At 53.6% G+C, this 27,826-nt stretch overlaps 4 protein-coding genes across 4 annotated transcripts; 1 reads left to right on the top strand and 3 right to left on the bottom strand.

The window, feature by feature from the left end:
* Nucleotides 1-8,603: 8,603 nt before the first annotated feature.
* THITE_2122283 (uncharacterized protein) lies at nucleotides 8,604-10,276 on the bottom strand. Its single transcript, XM_003656932.1, has 4 exons — nucleotides 9,985-10,276; nucleotides 9,796-9,920; nucleotides 9,349-9,731; nucleotides 8,604-9,292 (listed from the first exon to the last, which is right to left on the bottom strand). Exons 1-4 carry the CDS (start codon nucleotides 10,207-10,209, stop codon nucleotides 8,856-8,858), a joined length of 1,170 nt encoding a protein of 389 aa, XP_003656980.1. The 5' UTR covers nucleotides 10,210-10,276; the 3' UTR covers nucleotides 8,604-8,855.
* Nucleotides 10,277-10,682: 406 nt separating this feature from the next.
* On the bottom strand, nucleotides 10,683-11,413 carry THITE_114680 (uncharacterized protein; the record flags this gene model as incomplete). The annotated part of the gene is made up of 2 exons (XM_003656931.1): nucleotides 10,683-11,101; nucleotides 11,176-11,413. The coding sequence occupies 2 exons, from the start codon at nucleotides 11,411-11,413 to the stop codon at nucleotides 10,683-10,685; spliced, it is 657 nt and encodes a 218-aa protein (XP_003656979.1).
* A 2,872-nt stretch (nucleotides 11,414-14,285) lies between these two features.
* Nucleotides 14,286-16,444, top strand: THITE_122601 (uncharacterized protein; the record flags this gene model as incomplete). The annotated part of the gene is made up of 5 exons (XM_003656930.1): nucleotides 14,286-14,320; nucleotides 14,350-14,447; nucleotides 14,514-14,685; nucleotides 14,749-15,669; nucleotides 15,913-16,444. The coding sequence occupies 5 exons, from the start codon at nucleotides 14,286-14,288 to the stop codon at nucleotides 16,442-16,444; spliced, it is 1,758 nt and encodes a 585-aa protein (XP_003656978.1).
* Nucleotides 16,445-17,210: 766 nt separating this feature from the next.
* On the bottom strand, nucleotides 17,211-25,698 carry THITE_2092140 (uncharacterized protein; the record flags this gene model as incomplete). The annotated part of the gene is made up of 4 exons (XM_003656929.1): nucleotides 17,211-17,556; nucleotides 17,657-17,781; nucleotides 19,873-20,047; nucleotides 25,682-25,698. 4 exons carry the CDS (start codon nucleotides 25,696-25,698, stop codon nucleotides 17,211-17,213), a joined length of 663 nt encoding a protein of 220 aa, XP_003656977.1.
* Nucleotides 25,699-27,826: the final 2,128 nt, after the last annotated feature.

Here is a 27,826-nt window from a genome sequence, read left to right as displayed (position 1 = left end):
GGGCCGGGCTTGGTGCCTACAGCACAGTTCGAGGGAGACAGGTACCACTCGGCGTGAGCTGCTTCACAAACGTAGTGAAGCTTCGCAGCCGTCGGAGACACACGGGGTGTGCGAAAAGGGGGTGGGAGGGAAGTCTCGCCGTCGAGGGAGAAGCCGCCAAGAACCGGTGCAGGGAGGGATGGGCAGCTGTCGAGGAGCCGATGGCTGTAATGGGGGTGTTAGCTACAAGTACCAATGCACGGGCAAGTGAATTTGGCCGAGATTGCGCTTTTAAAGCAAGGTACCGAGTCGTGCTGGATACATGATCCATTGAGGGTGTTGTTGGAATGCATGGAAGCTACCAAGTGACAGCCTTAGCGCCCACTGAGCTGTCTAGTGCAGTGTAGCCGTCACCTCTGACGTAAGAGCCCCCCCAATGTGCGGAGTTCCGTCGTTCTGAGAGATTCTGGGCCGAGTACACCACGGCGCCAAGCCAACAACGCGCTTGCAAGTGTTGCAGGACCTTGCTGCTGATCCTCCGCGCAGGATCGCGAAATATGCAAAAGATCTACTTGCCTTGGAGGTCTCTGTTGCTGGATGAATGCACGAAACGGAGGCTGGTTGCACGAGAGCTAGCCACAAGGGGGGGCGCCGAGGGGCGAGGGACCTGGAGGGAGGGAGGCTGGCTCAAGTGACTCGGAGGGGGAGAAAAGGAGGGACGACACGGAGACCGGGCGGCGCGAGAGTGCTCAAGGCTCCTCGCGGCGTGAGGATCACGAAACCCATGGAATCGCAGAGGTACTACAGACATATTTTTATCCGGGCCGAGAAAACTGGCTTCACGCTGCGTGAGAAGTTTCTCGATGGAACACTGCCAGTGGGGCGGCCCGGCTGGGGCGGCGCTTGTCCCGCACTTTGCTGCCCGTCATTCCAGCCCAGACTGGATCCAGCAAGGGCTGCTAGTGTAGTGTAACAAGGGAGGGATAACTGAAAGAAAGGAACAAGGGCCTGGACAGGGCAGGGATGTGGGGTGGGCTGTGCTGCGGGTGACAGGGGGGCTGGTCCTCCAACACGCGGTTGGGCTCGGCGTCCAGGATGCAACACCAGGCCAGTCCCAGGCCACTTGTGAGACCAGCTGCCCAGCTGCTGAGACAACAGCCCGGGCTCTTTGGCTCCGTGCTTCGATATACACTACACTACCTGAGCTGTTGAGGCATTCTTCTTGGGAGTCCCATATGTTGGTCTTCACTTGGTGGAACGCGGGAACCCCCTCCTCATTGTCCGTTACTTCCTCACAAACCCACCTTTCATGGAGGTTCCGTCTGCTCATGGTGATTTCAGCGCCTAATTGCCAGCGGCTTGGCTGTCCCTTTCGGTACAGTTGCATGCTTGCTTTCAGCTTTTCACGTAATTTTGTGCCGCAGGTTACCAGAACGAGGGGCACATGGGAGCACCAGCTGATGGGGCGGCATGCCAGAAAGAAAGCTTGGCCTCGAAGCTGTGGAACGGCAGCGTTGAGCAACTGGGATCGACGGAGGCCAGGCCCTCACGTCGATCCCACGCCCTCAGCATTCCCAACAGTATGGATCACATTGAGCTCCCCGGTTTATCCGCGATTGTCAGACACCTCCCTCGCTGGAACTTGGCCTACCAAATGCACACACGCATTGCCGTGCAACATGGGACGACTTACATCTTTCCTGGCTAGGAAAGGGGCTTGGACGTCCACTGGCAGCAATGGGATTGGCAGCAATGGGATTTGCACATGTGACAGCCGCGGCAAAGTACACCAGATTGGCCACTGAATGCTGCATGAACACAAATCAGGAACCACCGACCTCAGGGGTAAGGGGCAGTCGAAGACTGCGCGCATCATGTTCGCGACGAGACTGTGATTACATCAGAGTGGACGCCCCAGAGCCTTCCCGAAGCCAGGCGAGCCAGGCGCAGACTAACCTCCAATCCTCCAACGTTGGCCAGACACGGCAGATGGCCAGTTGCCTCGTTCCCTCCCATGCCGTCCACGGTCGCAGCGACGTCGGCTTCAACTCCGTCAATCCGGTGGAGGGACGACCTCGACCTCGAGGCGTTACATACTTTGGGAGGTATGCATACTACATACATGCTCTCGGGAACCAATTGTTGGCGCACCAAGGACTGTGTACAGTACTCGGTAAGCCGTAAGCCCGAAACTCGTTGGCTTCGTTTCAACTTCCTGGTTGAGCCGTGGAACGGTGGGAACTGAATTCCCCCGCCCCACCTACACAGTACTGTGTCGTCTTCAACCCCTCCGGCGGCCCCGGCCGTTGCGGTAGCTTGCCCCCACTCAACACCCCGACCTCCTGTGTCCAGTTTTTCCCGCGTCGGGAGCGCGATGAAGCCTGCCGTGTGATTGCTTAGCGATTGCCTACCTACCACTGACATACGAGCAAACACCATGGAATCCCGTCCACTCAGAGGCTCGCCCTGGGCAACGTGTGGCGGGGTCGGGAGCACGCTGCTGATGCGAGGTCCGGGCGGCACTGCCAGACCCCTTCGGGCCAGTGACGGACGCCCAGTGGGCTAAGTTTCTTGGCAAGGAGCAAAGGAAAATTTTCTGTTCGACACATGCCGCGAAATCTGTCCCCCAGGCGCATGGGGCCGGCCGATTTGCATGCGGCAACCCGAATGGACACGGCCGACGAACCACCCGGGATCTCCCGAGGCGATAACTTCATAGTGTAACGCGATGGGGATTTGATAGGCTAAAGTCAAATGCCATTTCCACCAGCCCCGGGCCTTTTGCATTGCGGCTTCCGCTTCTTGGTTATTCTTAAAGAGGTCCCGCCAAGACTAATTTCGGAACCTACCGCTTACAAGTATTTACAAATTGCCGCGAGGGAGCGGGGTCGCCACGACTTCGAGCAACATCAACAACGAAGAATTGCAAGGACTCGTAGCAACAACTTCGTGAAACCTCAACCAAATTAAAAAGAAAGAAAACGAAGTTAACCCGCACCCTAACCTTGACCCTCACCCTAACTATAACCCTCACCCTAACTAGCGGGGGGCTGGCGCCGCCCCCTGCACCCCCGGCGAACTAACCCTTGGCGATAGTGCAAACCCCGTGGGGGTCTTGGCGGGGTACTGACGTTGTAAAAACATTGCCGACAATTGGCCGAAATTAGTCTTGGCGGGACCTCTTTAAGATCCAGCCGCTTTTCGGTGCGGCATGCTATTCCGGACCGTGCCCGGCCCAACCCGTTCACCCACCTCATCCATGGGATCATTGGATCCTTGCCTGGCCATGAGCACCGATGTCTCGGCTGGACGAGCCAGGGCTTCAGAAGAAAAGAGAAAAATAGCTCAGACTGCGGCAGTAGCTGCCCAACCTGCGTAGATTGGTGTACGTTCCTGTATATATCTCACAGTATACGACACGCAGTACGGCGTATAGGAGTGTACTGCATCAGATCTGGCTGAGCAAGCGAGGGCAAAAACCGCCGAGCATGTGCCGCACCCTACAGCTCTCGCGGACGCAGATGCCCCCACTCCGGGCGCCGTCCCATCAGCCTTACATAGCATGTCTTACCTACCCTAACTACACAATAATACACTATAACGTCGCCCACCACAATTTCGAATACACCTGGTTCCTGAATATCGAATCTAGTAAGCTAATTTCCACACAAAATTCAGGGGTAAGCCACAACACTAGAACTAGTATCACCAACCAAGACATCCCAAAACGGCTCAAAATTGAAGCTATTCGCAAGCCAGTAATACACAGCCAACTACTAGAAGATGGTGGTTTCGAAGCCCAGTGCCAGGAGCTCCTTATTGACCTTCTTTGCAAAGCCTACAACGCCCTGAATAGCTACCTAAAATGCCTTCGCCTTCGCTATCTTATCCTCAATCTCCTGCCTCTAACGTAGTTGCTCTCAAATGGCTGCAACTGTCAGTATATAGGCCTTGCTAGAGTGCTTCTTTGTAGCTCTTTTCCTTCTTTCTAGCCTCTTCTTGACTAGCGCTTTGTTTAGCCTATTAAGTGTATTGTAGTCAGCTTGTAGAGTTAGATATTCCTCCTTCAACTGGGCTATTTTCTATTTAATCAGTATAGTACAAACCTTTATAACCTCCTCTATAAGACTATTAATCCTCGAAGCTATAGTGCTAATAGTTTCGATGCCTATAGACTGCCTAGAACTGTCGGTGAAGCTTATAAATAGAGGGGTCTTTAGGCGATAGCGTACTATAATCTTTTTAGGTTTAAATGGTATTAAACTAGCCCCCCTCTATACGCTTACGATATTCTTACGAATTGTCTTATATGCCTATAGGTAAATGGTTAAGAACTGGTAGTTGTTGATCTAGCTAGCGTCAAATAGGGTGTGTTTATAACAGCATAGCACGCTGACCACCATCACATGACTTGCGCACGGACCTGTCACGTGACTACACGCCTACGTGACTTCCCGAGTTGGTGGATTTACAAGATTCGAGTCGACTTCTAGATTAGGAAGGAGGAGTTGACTTGCCGATAAGGAAAAACGCACTAATAAGGCAAACCGCGTCTTACCCCGTAGCGCACAGACTTTGCAGCCCTACTGCAAATTGCAGCCCTACTACAAATTGTCTATACGCACTACCCAAGGTATTTTAGCACGGTTTTCCACCTATATATTGATAGTTTTCCTCTCTCTCCTTAGACTTAAAGTCTTCATCAATCGAGGATCAATTTAGCTGCGAGTCATCCAGCACTTGTTTTGCCTTGCTGTGACAGTATTCTATAACCAATTAGCAATATCATTATACTAGAGGGCTAAAGATACCTATATCGAAAGGCTATAGTTCGTAGGTCGAATATAATAGTAAGTAAAGCAGTATAATTTTGTTAGATTTATAGTATTCGACGAACTGAAATGAAATATATAATATATAGCTATTAAAGATCAATAACCGATATATACCAATAGTTTAAGGGCCTATATACTTGTTAAAGTGCTTAATCTATTCGAAGGCGATATTATAGTCCATCTAGCTATTGGGAGAACCCTAGATCACTACGTTGTTATCAAGGTACAAAGGAATCTACGCCTATTGAATATATATACCTTTGAAGATAATAAAGGGCGATAGAACGAAGCCGTTGGCTAAGATATATTCGATAATCGACACCTACTTATAGTTGCCTAGCTGAATCGAATATAGTGCCTCCTCCTTATAGTATAGAACGATTACTATATCGTTGTTACCGATCTCTTTTATATAGCCTTTTTTATCTATATTATAGATATCGTTGTTGGCGATACTATATACTAGGTAAGTGGTCTAGAATAGGTTGAACTACTAGGCGGCTATCTAATGATCTAACGTATCCTTCTTCGACTAATCCAACGTATAGGAGTAGCGTATTTGAAGCTCTAGATGCCTAGAAAGGAAGTGGTAGTACCAGTTCTTTCTTAGAGGCTTATTGTTGCTCTTAGCTTGTAAAAGCTAGGTGCCCAGATATTCGATAGCCGAGATCGACATCGGCCAGCCCCACATATCTAACTGGTAGATAGCCTTAATAAGAGATTCCTCCTCTTTAGGCGTAAGGCGTTGAAGCCGTTAGGCAGCGGCCTAGTAGGTTATAGCACGGCCCTTGAAGCGGTCGAACAGCGTAGTAAGGGGGATGTCGAAGAGCAGGGCGGCTTAACAAAGACTAGGAACCTTCTTAGCTTGGAATACTTCAATTGCGAGGCGAATTTGATCTTCTTTGCTAGGCTAGTTAGCCATCTTCCTAACGTATCTAGAAAATAACAAACCGTCAAGATTGATCAAGAATTGGGCGTAAAACTAGCTGGTGATGTTGTTGTTGTAGTGTTCTAACCTCTAGGAAATTGGTGGCTTGGGTGGTGTTCGGGATCCTGGTGTCTTCGAAATTGTGGTGGGCGACGTTACACACTAGCATCCTTGGGCTGATGGCTAAAGAGGTCCCGCCAAGACTAATTCCGGCCAATTGTCGGCAATGTTTTTACAACGTTTTTACGCAACCCCGATCGCCAAGGCGTTTGTACTATCGCCAAGGCATTCAAGCGGTTAGTTCGCTAAGGGTACGGGGCGCAGCGCTAGCCCCCCGCTAGTTAGGGTTTAGGTTATAGTTAGGATACGGGTTATAGTTGGGGTACGGGTTATCTCGGTTTCCTTTTTTTCCGATTTGGTTGAGGTTTCATAAAGTTGTATGAAGTTGTTGCGACGAGTCTTTGCGATTGTTTAACTATTGTTGATGTTGCTCGAAGTCGTCGCGGCCCCGCTTAGCCCGTGGCGATTGTAAATACTTGTAAGCGGCAGTCTCCGAAATTAGTCTTGGCGGGACCTCTTTAGCCATAACCCTCCTCGGTGGTGGCTGTTGTGCTTGCAGCTTGGTCTCTCCGAGATGGCATCTTGGTCCAGGGGAGCTTTCTTCGTTTGCATTTGCAGGGATATGCCGCGAAGGGAAAAGGAAACGTCCGCCAAACGCACGCCGCCAGGAGTTCCAGCAAAGGGACGGCCCGCATTGGTAGGTAGCGCGCCTGGTAAATCTGCGCTTGCAGCGTTGGGCAGCGTATCACAGCCTGTCGCCCACAACAGCTTGTCTCAGTCTGGCAGGTGGGTCAAATGCAGGACCGCAGGCCTTGACGGTATTCCGTATATACACGAAATGGGCGCTTTTTTCGCATGGGTCTCGTCCGCGAGTGAGAACATCGACTTCCCACATAACTCTACGGTTACAAATACGGACAGATTAATGGGAATACCAGCTGCCCCCAAACCCCGTCACGATCTTGACAACGCATCTCCCGCCACCACGCATCTCGAGCATGCGCCCCCCGCGACTAGCCGCCATACCTGCCCCTGGCGAGGTCGTGCAGCACCCCGCGAACAACACCAGGAGCGCCAAGGCACAGCAAGGGAGCTGGTGTACGGTTATGTACTCAGATCTCGCAAACCAGGGCAGAATGTGAAGCGTACCGTACCAGTCTGTGTCCTGGTCTAGGATCTGCCGGGGACGAGCAACGATGCTACCGTCCCAGCGCCAGCCGCGTCTGCGTCGAGGCCGAGGGCGAGCGCGACACCAAAAAATGCCGCTCTAAGTCAGCGAACTAACTCCAACCTTCTTCCTTATACGACACGATAGACAATACCACGCTTCCCGCCCACCGTTGCCGCTCAGCCGGCCCGGCCATGGCGTGAACCTGGGCAGAGAATGCCACCATCGCGGCCCTCCTGAACACAACAGGCAAGATGGTAAGACGGTGCCTCGGCACAGCATGGCACAACACAGCGGCAGCACAACATAACCCAGCCACGAACCCGCTCCGCCGCACCCACCCGAAGGGACCAACCTTCCCCGACTGCCCCTCCACGTCCAAATCCCCTTCGGGAGACCCGGTCGGTGCACGCAGTGGGTCCGGCCGGCACACCACACACGGCATGCCGAGACACCACCCACACGCGCACGCAGGGACCATCCATCGCAAGCATGGAAATAACAGGCCAGGCAGGCGTAGGCAGCCATCGCCGCGGGCCAATTTCGCGCGGCGGGCGGGGGGAGAGAGACGAGACGGGCGGGAGCGTTCCGCGTTCCGCGCGCCTAAAAAAGCGCCGTCCAGATGCGCGCACAACCAGCGCCAGCGCATGGGAAAGCGGCTAGCCCAAATCTTTAGACGGACGGGTACACATCAAGAACGTACCATCTAAGCAGTTATGCAGCTAGGTAGCTACCTACTAGGCAAGTAAGCTACCTGTATGACAAAACTAGCAAGGAGCGCTAGCGAGTCACTGTGTAAACGTCGCGCCCCGGACCCCAGTCTCGGCATTGCCATTTTGAGACAGGAGAAGCGATGCGATATGTTGCGCGGGGGCTGTTGCTTGGGTTACTGGATGCAGCGCGGTAACATTACATACCTGTCGGCTTCTCTGACGCGATATCGCGCGGGCTGTCCCCGTGGTGGAATGGACGCAAGCATGTGCTTGCTTCGCTCCAGCATGCACGCCATACCCATTCGGCACCTAATGATGGCACTGGTACCGCGGGACTCATTCACGATGGGAGGGTCTGCAAGCGCGGGCGAGGGCGCATCGTCTCCGAACAGTGTCCAGCCTCGGTCCTGTTCGCGGCACTGCATTAATGGCAGGGTATCATCGGCTCCCGTTTCCTCCTTCCCCCCCTTCCGGTCCTCTTCCGGCCCTCTCAATTCCTCCACGTCCGCACAGCTTTGTCCTTCCCGCCCGAGCCGACCATCTTCCCGTCGGCCGCCCAGTCCACGGCATAGACCTGGCAGACAGAGGCACACACATGTTAGGGCGCGTTAAAATGCCAAGCAGGCGTTCCTCAGGTCCGCATCCACATACCTCGTCTTCGTGGCCCGGGAGATCCATCGCGAGGTTCCCGTTCCGTGCGTTCCACACCTTCAGCGTGCAGTCCTTGCTGCCTGTGACGAGCAACCGGCTGTCGGCAGACCAGGCGCACTGGTAGACCTGTTATTGGTCGTAGACAGTCATCAGCAGATGCCGAGTATGCGGGAGAGAAGTGTGGCTCTTGGTTTTGGTTGGCGGCTTACTGGTGCGACGTGGCCCCTTAGGCTCTTCAAGAACTTGCCGTCCCTTGCGTTCCAGAGTTTCTGCATTGCATTCCGTGTCAGCTGCTCGGGTTGGTGCTACAAGTTGGGGATCGTTGGCGGGGCTAACCGTGCTGTTGTCCCACCCCGCGCTGGCAATCAGGGTCCCGTCGGGGGAGAACTGCACCTGGTTCACCTTGTTCTGGTGGCCCAGTAGTCTGGCAACGGGCTTACTGCCGTTGTTAACCGGATCCCATAAGTACATGGTGAAGTCATCACCTGGAGGAGCACTTGTTAGACCGTGCCGGAGACAGCCTAGGACGTAACAGAAACGTGACAAGGAAGCTTACTCGCAGAGACCAATCGCTCGGCTACCTTGCCTTGGATTCGAGCCGCCTTCTCAAACCGCTCCTTCGCCTTTGCGCGTTTGCCTTCTTCGGTGTCTGGAACGTCGCTGACCTGGTCGAAGTACGCGGTGCGGAGAGCATGGTCGCTCGAGAGGGCGATATGGTTAATCCAGTGGCCGTGGGCGGTGAAGCTGTGCATCAGCGTTCCCTTGACGGCGTCCCAGACTCGAATGCTCTTGTCGTGGGACCCTGTGTAAATCATGCCTGTGCCGCCCCATCTTACACAGCTCACGGAGCCCTTGTGGCCGCTCAGGACGTGCTCCGTCCGTCCCGAGTTGACAATCCATATCCGACATGTGCCATCCTTGCTCGCACTTGCCAGGCGGGCGGTCCCATCTCGCCAGACTGACGGTCAATGTCAGCATGGCAAGCACCAAAACGACCAGGGGGGAGACACTCACGATGATAGGGCTCCCACGCCACGGCCAACACCCACTTGGCGTGGCCCTTAAAATCCTGTCCAAATTGCTTCCCAGTCTCGGGGTCCCATATCCGGACCGTTTTGTCCATGGAGCAAGTAGCCAGGTACTTGCCGTCGGGACTCCAATTCACCCCCAGGACCCAACCAGTGTGCCCTTTCAGTGTGTGCTTCGGCGTGCCCGAGTCGGTATCCCAGATGCGCGCCGTGTTGTCGCCGCTCCCGGTCGCCAGACGGCTGGACGACACCGGGGAGAACTGACAGGCAAGAATCGGCTGCCCGTGGCCGGGGATGCGGTGCGCCAGGCGCGTGACGGCGTGGACCTTGAAGACGGCTTGCGGTTCGGCGCTAAAGGTGATTGTGGTCCTGCAACCCGATCAGTCACTGGACCGCCGAGGACGCGGGTAAACGCATGCATTCGCAGACCTACTCGGAGGGGTTCGTGACACCGTGTTTTTGTAGCAATTCAAGCAAGTCGGAGGGGTACTGATCTACGATCACGTCCTTTCCCGGGATGTGGATGCGGAAACGGTATGGTGTGAAGTCTTCGCGGTCCTAGTAGCAGCACCGCCGTCAGAAGCGCTCGACGAAGACCAACACAAGCGTCGAGAGCACAAACCCTCCCTAGCATTTGGTTGAGCAGTGCCGAAACGTTCTTCTCGGTAGCATCGGCAAAGTTGATATCGACCACGCCGGCCATCTCGTTGCCGTCGCTGTCGACGAAGTGGGCCTTGAACGACCCGCGGTCGCGGGCCAGAAGCGGGGCGACATCCTGTTGCGTCTGCGTGCGCTCAATTTCTTCTCTCCTTACCCGCTTCGACGGCGGCGGTAGTGTTGTTGCCATGTTCGGGCCTTTAAGTACCTTGTATGCCGGCTTTGGTCGTCCATGAGCGGGCAAGGCCAGTCAGCGCGGGACACGCCAGACCAGGGAAAATTTTGGCGGTGACGGGCTGCAGAATTTGGCCACCAAGCCCAAAGCCAAGCAGCAACCCCTGCCCAGGTGCCTTCTGCGTGTGGGGTCCTGCTGGGCAGCTGATCGCGCTGCGCGACCCAAAAAACCATGTAGCAGCAGACTCAGGCTTCAGCTCTGCACGACAGCTTGGCCCTTCGACACCCTAGACGAACATGCAATGGGTCGTGTTTTCGACGCGAATTTGATTTGATTTCTCGCAATGTCTCAACCGGATGCCCTCGCTGCCATACCGAACAGATACAGAAACAACCCTCCTTGAAGAACAATTTGATGCGCACCCAAGCCGAACTGTCCTCTGCCGATCCCTTCGAGTTGCTCCGCCGGTCGCCAATGGCCAGATGCCTCTACCGATTCAAGCTCCTACCGCGCCTGTGCCGCCTCTCCGCATAGTAGTCGCTGCTATCGCTGCCGCTGTCGTAGCTGTCGTACCGTCTCGCCGACCGGCCCCTGGATTCGTGCCGCACCGAGGTGCTCCGGCTCCGCCCTCTGGACGACGAAGCCTCGGATGAGGCGCGGCTGTATGTTTCCAGCCGGTCGAGGCGGACGAACTGATCCGGCCGCGCCCCGACATTGGCGCGCCGATCCGGGTAGTATTCGAGGCTGGCCCTAGTCTGCGGAAAGTCAACGTATGGCGGGCTGTCGGCGTACGAGACGGAGTATCGCCGCCTGCCCTGCCCCATGTCTCTCGATCGCTGGTTAGGTGCCACCGGGGCCCCGTTCTCCAGAATCCTCAGGTGCGCGCGGATCTTACGCATGGCGGCCACTGCGGATGTCTGTCAAACTTCTCCCCGTTGCAAGGAACATGGGCATGTCGTGTTTGGAGGGGGCGCCACTCACAGTCTTTCTCGACCTTGGCCAGCAGGAACTTCTCGTACCAGTGCTCATACTCGGCGCTGTTCATAAGGCCCTCATAGTATGCTCTTCGCAACCTCCGGAAGACGTAGGGGGCCTCCTCGTCGCACTCCCTTTCCTCTTGCTTCCTCTGGATCATCCGCCGCAGTTCCCAGCCCGACTTGAGCGAGGTCACGAGACTGCCGCACGCGGCAACGGTTGCCAAAACCACGGGGACGGTCATGGTGGGATGATTGTTGCACCCCAGGCTTGGGAGAAGCCGTGCTAGATAAAGCCGTGCTGAATACGGTCGGTGTTCATTCGAAATGTGAAAGGGCTCGTGCGATCAATGAGAGAGTCTGAGAGACGATCGAACTTCGGGGGGCAGGGGCCGTTAGAAATGGGGACGGCTGGTGCGAGGTCCTCCGTCGCGCAAAGAGGGCATCCGAGCAAGTAATGAGCTCCTCCTCGTTCCTCGGTCAGGCCCGTTCCAAACGTCCGCCCACGATGTTTTGCATCGGGCCCGAGACAGGGGGCCGACCCGGCCCCGCGGAGCCCCGCTGGCCCGGCCCGGCTTGGCGTTCATCTCTCTTCCGCGGGTTGCTCAACAGGCGCAAGCTGCGAAGTTCGAGAGCGAAAGTTATTCACCTCCCTTGTGACGGACTTGTCCGCTTCTGATTAGTTCCCCGATGGCGTTGGTTGGCCAGCTTCGTCGACGGCAGCGGCTCCAGTGCCATCTGTACACTTGAAGGTAAATTCCTCCGCGATAGCCTGGTCGCGGGGTTCCGCCAGCATCTTGGATACAACCCGCAGACAGAAACGAACCCTGCTGGTTCAGTCCCAGTCTGAAGAATGCCTTGTGCTTCCGCGGGGCGCCGTCGCGGTGCGTCAGAGCGGCGCCATACAGGCTGATCCGAAATGCTGACATGAGCTGATGTCCAGTTGGTCAATTCCGAGTCTCGACCAACTCCCATCGGCCGTTGCGCCGACAGGGTGGCGCTTGCTGGGGGCCGTGCCACACCCCGCCCAACTGCCGCATCGCGAGGATGGAGGGGGGGCTGGCCTTGAAACAGGCCTGCATGCCCGTGTTTGCGACAGCTGGGACTGAGACAAAACGAGATATAACTAGCCCACAGCGCCAGCCCTCACGCCAGGATTCTCGGGCCGGAACTTGGCCGTCCACCGAACATCTGCCGTGTAGCTGGCAGGTCTCGACCGACCTGTTCTGCGGCAGCTTCCCGCCTCACATCCGGCCTGGCTGCTTGTGTGCGATCTCTTTCTTACTGCGATCGGCCCATTGCGATCGGCATCGACCATCGGGGATCGGTGGGAACTGTCAATCCCGGCGATCACTGGAACATTGTCGCGGCCCTTCGCGGCGCCCAGACCTGGCCGCTGATAACTACCTAGTGTAGCTATCCATTGCGCTCTCGAGAGGTGGCCCACACGAATCCAGCCTTGCAGGCACGATGACTGCCTACTACGAGCCGGAACCGCGGCCGCAGTATTAGTATGTTCTCTGCATCCCTACTGAGATTGGCCGCTCCACCGCGCGCATGGCAATTCCCGCCCTCACTAACACCAGCCGAACCATCAGCAGCACTCGCCCCCCTCCCGCGGCGCGCCATGGCCCCAGGCGAGGCGGCCCAGTAATCATCGAGGTCGAGGAGCCGCGGCCTGTTTCTCCCCCGCCGCTTCGTCTCATCGTTGTCGAGAAGCGGAGGCGAGAAAGGGAACCGGCAGGCTTCTGGGATTCGTTCTTCGGTGCTTGCTGCTGCTGCTGGGTCTGCTGTGACTGTGTGGATGACTGCTGGGGGTGCTGTCCGGCGAGAGGGTACGATTCGGACTGAGCCGGGCCAGACTTTCGGGTTCAACGGGAGGAGGGGCGGAAGTGAGTGATGAAGCTTCATGATGTGATGATTCCTACATTGTTTGACGATACGCTATCTCTTTATGATACCCGGTCCAGCAGAAAGGGCTTGGAGGTCGTTTATTCTCTACCAAGGTGCGACATCCGTCAAAGATACTGACAGGATCGACTCCTTGGCCTTTTGCAAGCGTCGGCGACTGCCAAAGTGGCGTATGCAGCATTACTGGCTTTCCACTACGAGCATAGAAAGGAATCTCAGGATGCCTTAATTAGCCACGCACTCTGTAGTTAGTTAGCCATTTCCTTGTTTAATTAGCTGAGATGTCGGTGGTATCAATAGTGTATGTTGCCTGTGATCTACATAACTACCAGGTATCCTCCGTAATTAGCAACGCATTGGATCTCCGAGTGGCTTAAGCTTGTGATGATTGCGCTCCTTGCTTTTCTGAAGCCTGGGTCGTATGACCTTCACATGTTGCTGGCCCCGACACCTTCACTCGAAGTTGCTGCTTCGTTCTGAATCTTGCATTGTTCAACCTTCCGTACCTAATCTCAGTGATCACATGCGACCAAAGGTACTGTATTTTGAGCACTTCTTTGGCAACAACGCAATTTGATATTGTCTGGCAAAGATCAATCAACCGGATTTTTAGTCCGGAGGAAGGTTCATGAGTACTTCCAATACCATCAGCCACCCAATAATAAGCGGCCAGGTACGCATGACTCGTCCCAAGGTGGGCGTTGTCCCAAGTTTCTCGCCCTCGGGGGGCGTTATCTGTCTGTGCGATATTCACTCTCGCCACTAGGGGTTCAAAACGTTTCGTCTTGCCGACGGCCGAACACGCATTGTTCTGCGGTGATCTCTACTTCATTCACCGGTGGGATTCGCACAAGATAAATTACACCTTTAGCCCTCTCTATTGGGCCTCCACACTTGGTCGGGAACAGATCCAGCCTCGTTGGGTGAAGTATCTGCTCATGACTGCGATACAGTGTCACATGGGTAAGTCCTGGTGCTTTGGCGTTTTGGCCCATCCCGAATTCCCAACTTCCACCTTTGCACAACCAGGAAGCTCTGTCGCGTCTCTGGCTAGCCGTACCGAAGACAACCCAGGCAGCGGAACACAACCTGAGGCACGCACAGAAGCGTCTCCCATGACCGGGAACCTCTCGAGAGTGGACTCGAGGCCTGGCCCATCAAGCGGCCTAGGGCCTTGCTGGAGCTCGAACCTTAATGAGCACCAACATGGACACGAGAAATCAAGTCGCCCACCAGCTCAAGTCCTTGACGACGGGGGACCAGGCAAAAGGAATATTGCCGTACGATTCCTGGTTGCTGTCAAAGTCGTGATCTGGTCGAGCCCCGTCAACCTCCTGCTTGTGTTTGTGCCCGTCGGGATCGCTGTGCGTAAGTCGGCAAACCAATCCATCCCAGAAAAATGCTCGAAATGTCAGCGTCTAACTCACGTCCCAGACTTCGCACGCATGCAAGCTGGGGTGGTCTTCGCTATGAACGCCGTCGCGATAGTACCTCTGGCCGGCGTCCTCAGCTACGCCACCGAGAGCGTGGCAAGCCGCCTAGGCGATACCGTCGGCGCTTTGATGAACGTGACCTTTGGGAACGCCGTCGAGCTCATAATATTCATGTGAGATGCGTCGCACCCGCCCGGGTATCTAGCCTCTATCCGACAAAAGCTGACTAGAACCAGCATTGCGCTTGTCCAGAACCACATCCGCATCGTGCAGGCGTCGCTCGTGGGCTCTATCCTGGTCAACTTGCTCCTGATTCTGGGGATGTGCTTTCTCCTCGGCGGACTCCGATTCCGGGAGCAGATCTACAACAGCACCGTCACGCAGATGAGCGCCTGTCTGCTTGCGCTGAGCGTGATCAGCCTGCTCTTGCCGACCGCGTTCCACGCTTCATTCAGCAGCGAGACGAGGGCAAACAATGAGGTCCTGCAGGTCAGCCGAGGAACAAGCGTCATCATGTTGATCGTGTACTTTCTGTACCTGGTGTTCCAGCTCAAGTCGCATTCCTACATCTACGCCTCGACGCCTCAGGGGTTGGTCGACAGGGAGGCAGTTCCGGGTCCTGCGGCCCAGTACTTCAACTCGTCTGGCTCGGAGGGATCGTCATCTGATTCGGACTCGGACGGGTCGCCATCGCGGTCATCGAAGACTGCTCGGAGGCTCAGGCGAATGATGAGGAAGGGGAAGAGGGCGCAGAGTGTGGGGTCTGACGGAGGCACGAACCCGGATTCCGAGACAGCTGTTGCGACGACCATTTCCTCCAGGTCTAATGGTACTGGCACCACCGATAGTCCGGACGCCGTCGAGCCAAATCACGCTGCTGTTGCCACAGACGAAAAGGGAGCGTCAGCCGCGGGCGCCACACGCTCTGAGTCCCCGAGACGTGACCGGAAGCCGAAGCACAAGCAGCGATCAAAAGGTGACGGCGATGAGGGGAAATCCAGCCGCCGCCACAAAACAGCTCCGCCGTCATCTCTCCCAACACATGACGGAACAGGACGATCCGAGTTCGCAGCCGGCCCTGCTCTCGAAGCGCAGACGGGATCGACCCAACCGCGGCCGTTCTCCGCACGCAGCCTGCTGCCGCTCATTCCCGACATGTTCGCCAGCCACCCTGCGAATAATCCCGAACGAACCTCCACAGAAGCCGGCAATGTCCACGCCAGCGTCCGACGGGCGCGAACCGAGCCTGTCCGCGGGACCCAGGCATCCTGGGAACGTGAGCCGCCGCTCTGGCCCATGGGCCGAACCTCCCTGTCGAATTATGCAACCAACCCTGAAGACCGCGGGTCCAGCTCTCACCCGCCGTTCAACAGGCCAGACCAAGACTCTCGCACCGCCAGGCCCCATCACGGCCGCCACCAACCGCCCCCCTCCCCATCCCGCACGACCGCCGTCATCCTGCTGCTCCTCTCGACCGGCCTCGTGGCCGTGTGCGCCGAGTTCATGGTCTCGTCGATCGACCGGCTGGTGGCGGCGGCGCCGGGGCTGTCGGAGGCCTTCATCGGGCTGGTCCTGCTGCCGCTGGTGGGCAACGCGGCGGAGCACGCCACGGCGGTCAGCGTGGCGCTCAAGAACAAGGTCGACCTGGCCATCGGCGTGGCCGTCGGCAGCAGCATCCAGATCGCCCTGTTCGTCACGCCGCTGGTCGTCATCCTCGGCTGGGCGCTGGGCAGGGACATGAGCTTGTTCTTCACCCTGTTTGAGACGGTGTGTGTGTTCGTCAGCGCGTTCATTGTCAATTTTTTGGTGCTCGATGGGAGGAGCAATTACCTCGAGGGCGCGCTGCTCTGTGCGGCGTATGTGATCATTGCTGTAGCCGCGTTTTTCTACCCGGACTCCAAGGCGGCGAATGTGCTGGGCGGTGGTGGTTGAGGTCGGCTGCGGAGTTGGCGGTATCAGAGCTTTGGAGGTGCTTGGAGTCGTCAGCAGGGCTTGGGCTTCATAGCGTACTTGCTTCTGTATATCATTGGTCTTTGATCTTCGTAAGAGTTGCTTGTGGGTTTGGCAACAAGTCGCTGTGGGCATTGGCAGCCAGGCGACCAAGTATCACCAGGGTAAATCCTTCAGTGACAGGATCGACTGGGTGCTTCCGGGCTTCCCATCGGGCTTGCTCGATCCGACGAGGTCCCCAGTCCCAGTTCGAGTCGGAGCAAAACACCCGAACCAAAGAAGTTCCAAATGCGTTTTCGTAGTCGGCCACCAACCTTCACACCAACGGAGGGGGTTGGCCGGTGAGCCCCCCGGTCCCGGGATCCCGAACCCCGTTTTTTTTCCCTCTTTCCATGCGCAGGCCCTTGTTTCTTGGGGACAAAGAACAATTCACCGCTTCTTCTATTGACCTGAAGTGGGCATCATCTGCCTACCTGATCGTGCTGACTCTGAACAACGCCGGTTGAACGCATTGATTAACTCTGACAGGTTCTACAGACCTGCCCAGTGGTTGGTTGTCCAAGTGCTCAAAGCCAAATGCTTCAGACCCTCCGAGCTCGATGCCCCGCTGTCCGCTACGGTCCAGTCCACTTGTCCGAGCCCCCGATGCCCAGGAAAACCACGAGCAGTCCACCCACGAGCAGTCCGTACGTACCGACAGCCCCGCCTTTCCGAGCGTCAACGATACGGATCAGATCGGAGACGGTGGTCAGATATCCTCTGGCCTCTCCAGATCTCCATCTTTCCCATTATACGGAATCCCAATGGCGGTGATATTCTCGTTCTTGAACGGGGTCTGGACCCGTTCTCCAAAGTCAGCAGCGCTGCCAGTCTCCCCATCCTGCCGGCTCCCCTCGAGAGCAGCCACGCCGCCATCCTCCTTTATACACTCCGCATAGATACAGCCCTCCTGAGCGCCCTCCACCTCGGCAGCCTTTCCCTGGGCCAAGACCTTGGCCGCTCCTGGTCCCACAAACTCGTCGATAACGGACTCGCCAACGAAAACCACGGCTCTCCCGCCTCGCTCGCGTAACAGCCCCCACAGTACGCCACCCCTGCGAGACCGTATTCTCCACCACCAACCGCTTCATTTTGGAGCCCGTACAGGCGGATCGGCCGCGGCTACATGCGACTCAATCTGGCTGAGCGCGGTACGCAAGATGCGCCCGGCATGCCGATCCGACGCCGCTGCGCGACATCACCACCCTGTCCCTGCTCGCGTCGGCATCGCACACGAGCGCCCAGAAGGGCGACAGCTCGGCACACAGCACGGGTGCGGTCTGCCGCCGGGTCAGTTAGGCCCGCCCCATCCAGCCGCGGACATGTGTGCGCCGGTGCAGTACCTGAGGGGAACTTGGCAAAGCGGAAGATGGTTCTGATGCGCTCCTTCTCCGAAAGCCCTCAACTTCTTCCCTTCACCGTACTCCTCAAGCACTTGCAACTGACGGTTCGGGTATTTGCAGTCTGCCAGTGCCTCGAGTACACCAATTGCGGCACGTACCCCTCCCGCGGTGGATGGTGACATCTCTTCCTCTATATGTACCAAGCCGATCTCGACAAGAGCATCCAGTTTGCAGAGAAGACGCTCGAAAACGACAAACAGCATGACTCAATGCCGAGGGCAACTCTTTCGGCCCGTCTTCACGCGGTCAGTGTCCGTATGTAGATGGCATTCGCTTGCTGCCACTGGGTGAGCCCCCCGCCACATTCTGCCCTCCTTGTCCCCTGGTGATATTCATGATTCGCGATCTTGGCTCGAGCTTGCTACAGCCCAGACGACGATTGCTGTTCGTTTGACCTGCCGGACTCCGCGCTGGCGGCAAAGTCGGCCGGATTGACAAGCCGGTGCTGATCCAGCCGGCGAGCGAGGGCGAGATGGTTTGGTGCCTTTGACGGTGGACGGGCAGGCGCTCTTTGACAGATGAATGTCGCACTGCAGGGCCGGCGGGCCTGGAAGCTCAGAGGTGGTCAGCAGAGGTGGTCAGCAGAAATGGGTGGAAGCGAGGGTCGCAGAGTTCCTGCGGGCTGGTGAGGGCGCCAGGAATCTCACTATGGAAAATCGCGTGTGGAGTGGTAAAGGAGTACCTGACTTAAATGCTTCCTCCTTTTAGCTTGTGTCTCTCTCAGTCTTTGATCAACCAACGGCTTCAGCTTGGCGCGCAGCCCGCCGCAATCACCTGCTCAGCTCATTCAGCACAAGCAAGTCGCGACCGATCTGGGCAGGTCGAGTGAACCAACGGCCAGAGTTCAGGCTCCTGGCCGGTCATCGTCTCCGTGTTGGTCCAAAGCCGGAGTGACGTGACAGTGTGCGGATGAGCCGAGTGGTGGGTGACTGTGCTTTGGTAATTATATGCCAGAGGGCTAGCACGGGCGCAGTTGTGGTGACTGAAAGAAATAGAGAGCATCGTGACAAGAAATGTGACGGCCCTTTCTCAAGCCACGGCCGGCCCCTTTGACCAAGGAGTTCCAATCCTCGTGTGGGACACCTCGCATGCAGTTTCTAACTGGCGAATCATGCCTGCATTGTGCCGAGTTTGTGAGCGGACCCCCTCGTAGGGCTAGCTTCTTGCTGCCTGGGCTTTGCGGCAATGCCGCAGGGTCGATCCACTCCTCGCAATGGGCTCGGACTTGTGTGCTGGAACATGCATGCCAAGCTGGTCAGATGAGGGTCGCGAAACACCAGAGCCTCTGTCGCATTGCATCTGGAGGCGGAGTCTTAGGGGCGCAGGCCCGGCCGCAGCAGCAGGATGCGAGAGAATTCCGAAGCTGGCTACCTATGCAGTTGCGCACTCGCTCAAACATATTAGGTGAGATACTAATATCTAGATCACCCTCCTGACTGAGTAGCAGGTATTGGTTAGGCTCGCATTTCCAACCATTCAAGGCTCGCCTCTTCATCAAAAACCCCAATCCCTGGAATCCCTGTAATGTGAAGTTGGCCAGCACAGCTTGTTGTTCAACAGGACCATGACTCTATGCGGCTTACCCAACGGCCCAGCTTGCGAGGTGCATACTTTGGGGCTTACTCGCACTTCTGGCGCAACTTAGTGTCGCCTTGCCGGTTGGACTTCACCCCTTAACTCCTATCCCACCCAACGGCGTACCAATAGCAGCAGCAGAAGAAGAAGCAGCAAGTGGCTGGCCACATCTTCTTGATGCGATACCAGATATCCTGCTGGGAAAGGAAACACCACCGCAGCCTGCAGCAACCACAAAACCACAACGCCTCCAGAAACACACGACAACAACCGCATTCGCCAAGCTTCTTCCCTCCAAAGAGACCATCAACAGTTCACCACAGAAAAGCATGCACCGCGAGCCCTTCTCCTACGACGAGACACCGACTTCTTCAGGAACAACACTCTAGCAACCGTCGGGTTCGCCGTGGTTGTTGTTGTGGCCGTGCTGCTTGGCGCCGGCATCGCGTCGATCGCCGCCTGCGGCTTGGACTGGAAGGGCTGTCTGGGGCGGTCGAGGAAGAAGTCGAGGAAGGGGAAGATGGAGCTGTTGGAGGAGGGGGCTTCAGAAGATGGGTAGTCGCTCAATCTGGGAAAGGGGAGGGCAATGGTCCAGGGATGGGTGAAAGGCGTGCCTGAGCTCCTTAGATCGGGGATGGTGGACAGGAACGCGATCACAGGAATAAGAGGAGATGACCAGCGGCGTTATTGAGTTGCTTTCGGCGTTGGAGTTCGTGGTGGCGGGGCAATTGGCTTTGGGTTCGGAGTACAACCAAACATCGTGTCGACTGCTAGTCGTCGCCGTTGGTTGTGGGCTCAACCAACACGCTGTTGCAACCACAGTCGCCGGCAATGGGGTCGTCGGCTGTGAGGTCGTTGATTCGCAAGGAGCATTGCCCAGATTCGCGTTTGCTCTTGCAGAAGCTCACTCTCACCCACACAAGATCCCCATCTTTGTCTCTCTTATAGTGACCGCAGCGGCTGTATCGTTGTCTCCTCCACTCGCACATGGTGTTTTTAGCATCGAAGGCCGGTAAGAGATGATGGCAGTGGCGCTGGTCGGCGGAGAAGTCGTTGCCGAATGCTTCGAGACAGACGCAAAGTCAGTTGCTAAGTTGATGTTGAGTAGGAAGGATAAGAGCTGGTCCTGGCACTGGTTGGCTCTGGGGAGGAAGGGCACTCTCAATGTCGCGGCTGCATGAAGAGTTTATATCGACACTTACAACCTGCCAGCACAGGAGCGTGTTGATGTATACGTGTCTACCTCGTCAGCAGATTCAGGTCATCAGAACGACCTCCACCTGGCTATACAGAGTACAAGTGTTAGATCAATTCTCGTCTGTATCCGTTTGCCGATGCAATGGTGGTGTATGAAGCCACCGAACCCTCGGGGCCTGAATCACACCCACTACAGTGTTCGGATATAGGAGCACCAGTACGACATTGAAGCGTGTTTACTCATACCTGCTCACGCTCACTATGGTGAAGCAGTCCCTACATTGACAGAGTACACTCACTAGTAGTCATCTGCGGTTGCTCTAGAGTTTCCATCAACGTGTCCGCAACGATGCGACTGTTCCCAGTCCTCCACTAAGGGGCTGGAGTGACTCAATCACAGCTGCCCAGCTCAGCCTCCAAAGGCATTGCATTGAGAGACCAGAATAAGAGCATCGAATTTACCAGCCCCAAACCATCCTGACTTGCTCTCCACAAAGGATATACGGCAGTTTAATATTGTGAAACACACTGTCATCGAGTCTGACCTCGCCGAGCTTCAATGGCCTGGCCGACACCTGGTTTTAAAACATCATATCACTGTTATGCCTCAACACGTATGTGGCGATGATAAGAGCCACGAGATGTGGCACTCAGAGGAGGAGGCGGGCGGCCGCGACCCCAAGATCACGTAGCGTTGGGGGCAAAGAACCTTTGCCGTCCAAATCCGACCCAGCCAGTAATTAATGCCAGCACGGCCGGGCGCTAGTCCGATGGGATGGACAGCTGCGCGCCGCCCGCTGTGAGCTTACCCGAGCCGATATGCGCGATCCCCATTCGGACCGACCATTCGGGCCTGTGCCCGTGGTCTGCAGCATGAGGAGGAAGCAAACGGCAGGAAACGAAGCAATGCACTGGTCCTCTGCCGCCCAAGTGGTGTTCCTGAGCAGAACTCCCGCCTTGGTAGACGAGCGGTCGCAGGGGACTGGGAGCCGGGGCCGTCTTTCCTATCGTCTTATCGGACGGGGATGAGTTGGCAAGGGAAGGGGTGCAACACCACATGTGAGCGGCTTGGGTGGTGCCAGCAGTCAAGTACGGTGTTCGAACGGCAATGACGATGCAAAGGCCCTTGAGGGAGACAATGTGATTTGGCAAGTGTCCATCCTTCCCAGTAAATCTGACGTCCATTGTTGTTTGCAAGCACCAGGTTAAAGTGGGTCCAACCCCCTTCAACGCACACCCAATTTGAACAACAGGAGCAACAGGGGGCGACCATTGCTACCGAATTTGAATGAAGCTTGAAGCTGTACCAGGGGGCTCCACTTGCACCTAGTTTTAGTTGCCCCCTCTCCTACGGAGAGGGGGGGACAAAATTATAGGACAGCATAAAATTAGAGGACACTCTAACTATACATTTTTCCCTACATTCGCGTCCACCCGCATCATCACGCCCACATTGCATCCCAACCGCTCAGCCACTTCGAACCGCACTGCATCGCAATTTGGCCCAGTTGCAGATACAGCTTCAAATAGCTCAAAAACGCAATAAAATTCAATTCGAACCAGTTGTTGTTGTAAGCTATACTTAGTTATCCTAAACCTCCCATATACCACATATACCATACAACTGCCTACCCACTTCAACCTAGAGAGTGCTATCCTACGTACTATCCTAGGAGCCATCTACGTACCATCCTGCCCAGCCATCTACGTACCATCCTAGGAGCCATCTACATACCCGCCTACGTATGCGTCTACGTACTATCCTAGGAGCTATCTGTATACCCACCTACGTACGCGCCTACGTGCTATCCTACCTAGCCATCTATATACCATCCTGCCTAGCTATCTACGTACTATCCTGCTTAGCCATCTATATACTCGCCCACTTAGTAGTCTTATTCTTCGCCATCTATATCCAATGGAACTAGCAATACGGCCTTAGATTCGCTAGAGCTTACAACGCCAATATTATCATCACTATCTTCATCGCTAGATTCGTCGTTATCTACTACGATAGGCGCTATAGCCGCTACCTTCCTAGCCTTCTTCCTAGCCTACTTCGCCCTAGCCTTCTTAAGTACCTATATAATACACTAGTATCCTATTAAGTACGAGCTAGTGTTATCCTAATCTTCCTCCTAATAGCTAGTGCTACTCTAATCTTCCTCTTTAGAGCTAGATAATTCGCTATTGCTAATATTGATTATAAACTAGCCTTCGAACAATATAGTAGATTTAGATAGTATTTCGATTAGGAGCTTATATATCTATGTCTTCTTATACTTTGAGTAAAGAATAATAGTATACTTCCCGTCTCTAAAATCAAGGTAGCCTAGATTCCTATCGCCAAAAGGCATCTACTCGTCGTCAAGCTCATCTATATATATATAATCTCGCTTGTAGATATCGCCTTTAACCTTATCGATAAATTTGTCATATAACTTTATTACTAGGCGGTTTATAATAGGGTTACGCTTCTTATTCTCTAGTAGCTTCCTCTATATCCTCTACTTAGCCTTCTAATCCTTCTCTATATCGTTAACGATCTAAGCAATAGCTTTCTAGCTATAGGCCTGCTACTTATAAGTATATTCCTAATTTCAAAGCTTCTAGGCCTATCGAATCTGTTCAATAGTAACGTTTATAATAATATTGCTAAATAGCTTGACCTAGCGGCTATAGGCTTTCTTAGAGGAAAGAGAGGCAAGCTAGTCTTTATTATTAGCTCTAAATTAGTCGAGATAGTCTTTAGCAAACTAGCCTTTATAGAATATACTTTTAACTATAAAAAAGCGCTTTTAGGTTAGGAAACTAAATAGATCGAGGTATTTCTCCCTAATATATTCAATTCCTTTCCTAGCATCTAACTACTAGCTCTCCTAGAATATTAAAGAAGGGTGAACTAGCGTATTAGCCTTCTTTACTTTCTCTTAAATCGTATCAATGACCTAGTTACAGTTTAGTAGGAAGATGCCTATCTTCTTAAACCTAGCTATAATGTTCCTTCGCTAGAAGCTAGTATCAGAGATTACCTAGATACCTCTAACGAACTCCGCTATATTAAATGACGTATTTCCTTAGCGAATAAACTTATAGAGCTATAGCTAATAAATGTACTTTATATAGTAGAAAACGCCTATATCTATTGGCTAGATAAAGTGTAATAAATAGGGCAATAGGAAGATAAGGATAATATCAAATATAAGGCAATATTTATAGAACTCGAACAAATAATAGCCTAAGAAGCTATCTATTACTAATAAGCGATAGACTTTGTACCCTAGTATATGCTAGTAAAGTATATAAGTAGCTAGGTCATCTAAGTTACCCTCTTCGTTATAGCTAAATCAATCCTCTATTGTTATACTATAGCGTTTAAACTCAATATAGTATAGAAAAGAATAGCAATTAAAGTATCAAATCTAATCTATTATAATCTCAACGTTGTTAAAGGCGATATCTAATCGATTGAACTATATCTTAGAATCGAGGCTATCGACATTCCAGTTCTTACTTAGCTATTGCTTAAAGATATAATATAGTAGGATAGTATCTCTAATAGCATTGCTAACGCCAACGATTGTTATAGACTTCCTATTATAGAAGTTGATAACCTTTAGCTAAATGCTATTATCATCGTCAATGCCAAAGAACTAAGGAAAAGGGAGTAAAAAGGGGGTAGAATATACTAGTATCTTCTTCTTAGTATTCAACAATAATACCTTAAACCTCCTACTTAACATCGCTATTAGAACGTCCACTTTATCTATATTCTTGTAACGTACTAGCCTTATAGCGTCTATAGATAAGCGTACGATGTTCTATTCAACTACCTTAAGGAAAGGAAAAGGAGAAGTACAGGCTACGGTCCTTGTACACAGAGTTTTCAGGGGCTCGCGGAATAGGTTTGGGCCGACGTTATTCTAGGCGCAAGGCGGGCCCGCCACGGGTCCGCCCTGGGGCCGCCGCGGATCCTGGGCACAGCCCCCATATACCTAGCCCAGGTACAGCCCGGTCTATAACATACCCCCCCTGCCCCGCTAGGCAGTCGAGTTAGGGTATATACGACGCCGTATCGAGCATCGGCGTAGTCGGGTTCGGGGTAGTTGCCCACTGAGGTCTTGCCATTCGTAGCCGTCCTACTACCTAGGCTCGAGTTGTTTATTTACGTCGCCCTAGCAAGCCGCTAATTAGCCCCCTCCTCTCCTTACACGTTTATATAGAGCAACCGCACCATATTGGGTGTACCTACTAATTGTACGCGATTCGACCTCGCTCGTTGCTATCAAAAGCCCCTCTTCTCGCGCAACCCGACTTTCTCGCATTTCCCTCCCGCACTCAACGTATACATCCCCCTCCTCTCTCGCGATCTAGTTTCTTCCCTCTTTATACGTCAACAACGTCCCCCTATCCCGCCTCGCATACGTTCCCCTCCTCCTATATTCTCTCCACGTATCTGCCCACATCCTCAAACGCACTGCTCATTTCCGCCTCAGCTCCGGCCAGAGTCTTTTCGTCCTTTACCCCGATAGCGACACAGTTCCTAAAACTCGTCCGTCGCGTTTATACACAGGATTGCCAAAATGTTAGTCGCCGCCACCGCTCTTAGAGGTAGGGGCGTAGGCCGCCATCCTAGTAGCGATAATAACGAAGACCGCAACGTAAGTACCTCTAGGATAATCCTGTTATAGACCCGAGTCGCTCGCTAACCGCAATGTCATAGAACCGAAACAATCGCTAAAAGAATGACAAGCTATCGATCGGTAAGTTCGTTGTTAAGGGAGACTCCGACGACGAGGAAAACGAACTACTCCCCAACAAAGGAGAGTTCTATATACAATACGTCGTTCGCCTCCTCAATAGTACTAAGGTCGAATATACCCCTAACTACGGCAAATCCTACAAGGAATATCGCAGGGCCTATACAACGTATAAATAGAACTCTACGTTATAGGCAACAAACCCCCGCCTTTAGTCCAGTCTAAAGAAAATTCTCAAAGCGTACAACATAGGCCAAGCCATCGAGACCCCCGCCCAGAAGAAGACGAGCTCGTAGCCCGCCTACCGCACAGTCCTTAAACGTAAATTCTAGAAGCTAGCTCAGTCTTTCCAAACTACTTTTAACAACATATAGGCGCGCCATATCCCTACTTAGCCGACACTACTTCCCCTATCCACTACCAAGCGGACCCCAACTCGCACTATCCCTCGGACCCTAGTTGCCTCCCCCACTATACCAAGCCACTATAGGGCCCTAGTACCCTACAATCCGCCCACTTCCTCCCCAAACGCCTCTACTTAGCTAGCCGCCTACTTGACTTATCGCCTAATAAGTAATAAGGAAGCCTACTAGTGCGAAATACACTACCTGGTCGACGCTATTACGACCATTGTTAACACCAACAACCGTCTCGTCGACTATATTTTAAGTTCGCCATAGTCTAGCCCCTCTCCGCAAGGTAGCTACAGTTCGACTCCTACTAGACGCGACATTGCCCTAGTCCCCTTCACCCTATGTCCCTAGCGCCACTCGTCTTCGCCTACCAAAGACCTTGTACACGTCTACCACGAACGCGCTGATCCTCCTCCCCGGACCCCTAGCGGGTCCAACAGACAACCAATTATAGAGGTGCTCTCGTCGCTAGATAAAGGTACTATATACTCGCCTACCAACGACCTAGTACTATCCAAAGATAAAGAGGCTATAGAGTAGGGCCAAAGACAGCCCCATCTCCTATTGTAGCCCCATCCCCATTTTATCCCACACCTCGACCCTCTATCGAACCAACCTACCGACTAGAGTAGTTATAGCAATTTTAATATCCACCCCTATCCTACCTCGGAGATCCCAAAGCAGGTTATACGTCGGCCGCCGACCCCACCTCCCCTTAGCTCACGCCCAAGTATCCCACAGTACTATGGGGTTGACACTAAAGTAAGGCCAAAGGACTATCTACATTTGAGGAAGCAGACTTAGTTGACATGTCGAGATCTCCCCACGCCTATATTTCTTTTATCGTCTTTTCGTAATAAGGCTATAGCCAGATATATCGAGGTGACCACACGCCCAATAGTGCCACCGAGCTATATTCGTTTTATCGTTGTCGTTTCTTATAGGGTAGTCTATATACAAACATTGCGTTTTCCCTTCCTCCTCCAGTTCGACGCCGGCCTATCGTTGTATTATACATCTCCCTATTCCCGTTCGAACTCGTCGAATACAACAGTATCCAAAAAGTTCTCCAAAGGCTCCTACATTAGTTTATTGTAACCTACCCACTTGACGTATATATTACGATTGTTTCCCCTCCCCCTAGCGTTCCAAGCTTTAAGGATCACCTCTACCCTATACTCCTACTAAGGAATACCCTCCTCCGACGTAACCTATATAGGGTCTAGCCGCTTATCTGTAACTTTCTACAAAGGGAGCGGATCAGAGGCTACTCGCTTGACCAGATTAATATAGAAGGTCGGGTATAGACCACTTAGTATATCGAGCGTCATCGTCAAGGAGGTAGGTACCACGACCACCTTATACTTAGTATTCAGCCAGTCGAGTTTCTTACTAGGGCAGTTCGTCTTTATATTACACAAAGAGAGCTATACCTCGTCCCCTACCTTAAACCTCTTGGCTAGATAGTAGAAGCAGTTCGTATTCGCCTACTACCACTACTACGTATATACAATAGCTACTTAGGTCCACTCCATTCCCTTCTTTAAATAGCGGAGGAACCTAGTAGCACAGCCCTCTAAGGTCGCTACAAGTACCGTTAGGATCGTAATAAGTTGTATAGGGCTTATATCGAACCTATGGAGGAGGTAGTTCGGGCTTACCCCAATCACGGACAAATCCCTATTGTTAAGCGTAAACTAATAGGCCAGAAGGTGTTCAGGCTAGTCGTACTACGCAAAGGAGACGAAGATCCAGAGGATAGCCTATACCTCTTAGTTGACCTACTCTATTCCCCTATCCGTCTAGGGATAGTAAGAAGTCGACAAGAGCTACTCTACTCCTACCGCCTTATATAGCGTAGTCTAGAACCTACTCAACCAGTCCAATCCACAGTCGGTTATAATTTAAGTCGAGAACCTATAGAAGCGCCACTATACGTTATAGAACCGAAGGGCACACTCTTCCACTCCTATCAAG

This window comes from Thermothielavioides terrestris, chromosome 5 (assembly GCF_000226115.1).
Source record: "Thermothielavioides terrestris NRRL 8126 chromosome 5, complete sequence".
Taxonomy (NCBI): domain Eukaryota; kingdom Fungi; phylum Ascomycota; class Sordariomycetes; order Sordariales; family Chaetomiaceae; genus Thermothielavioides; species Thermothielavioides terrestris.
The sequence above is the reverse complement of the archived record's forward strand: the minus strand, read 5'-3'. Positions and strand labels throughout refer to the sequence as shown.

Excerpts from the sequence above, each read along its gene's own strand:
- THITE_2122283 (XM_003656932.1), bottom strand. The coding sequence starts at position 10,209 with ATGGCAACAACACTACCGCCGCCGTCGAAGCGGGTAAGGAGAGAAGAA. Across the intron at positions 9,732-9,795 it reads GGTGTCACGAACCCCTCCGA|GACCACAATCACCTTTAGCG; the intron begins GTAGGTCTGCGA and ends ATCGGGTTGCAG. Across the intron at positions 9,293-9,348 it reads GGCGTGGGAGCCCTATCATC|TCTGGCGAGATGGGACCGCC; the intron begins GTGAGTGTCTCC and ends ATTGACCGTCAG.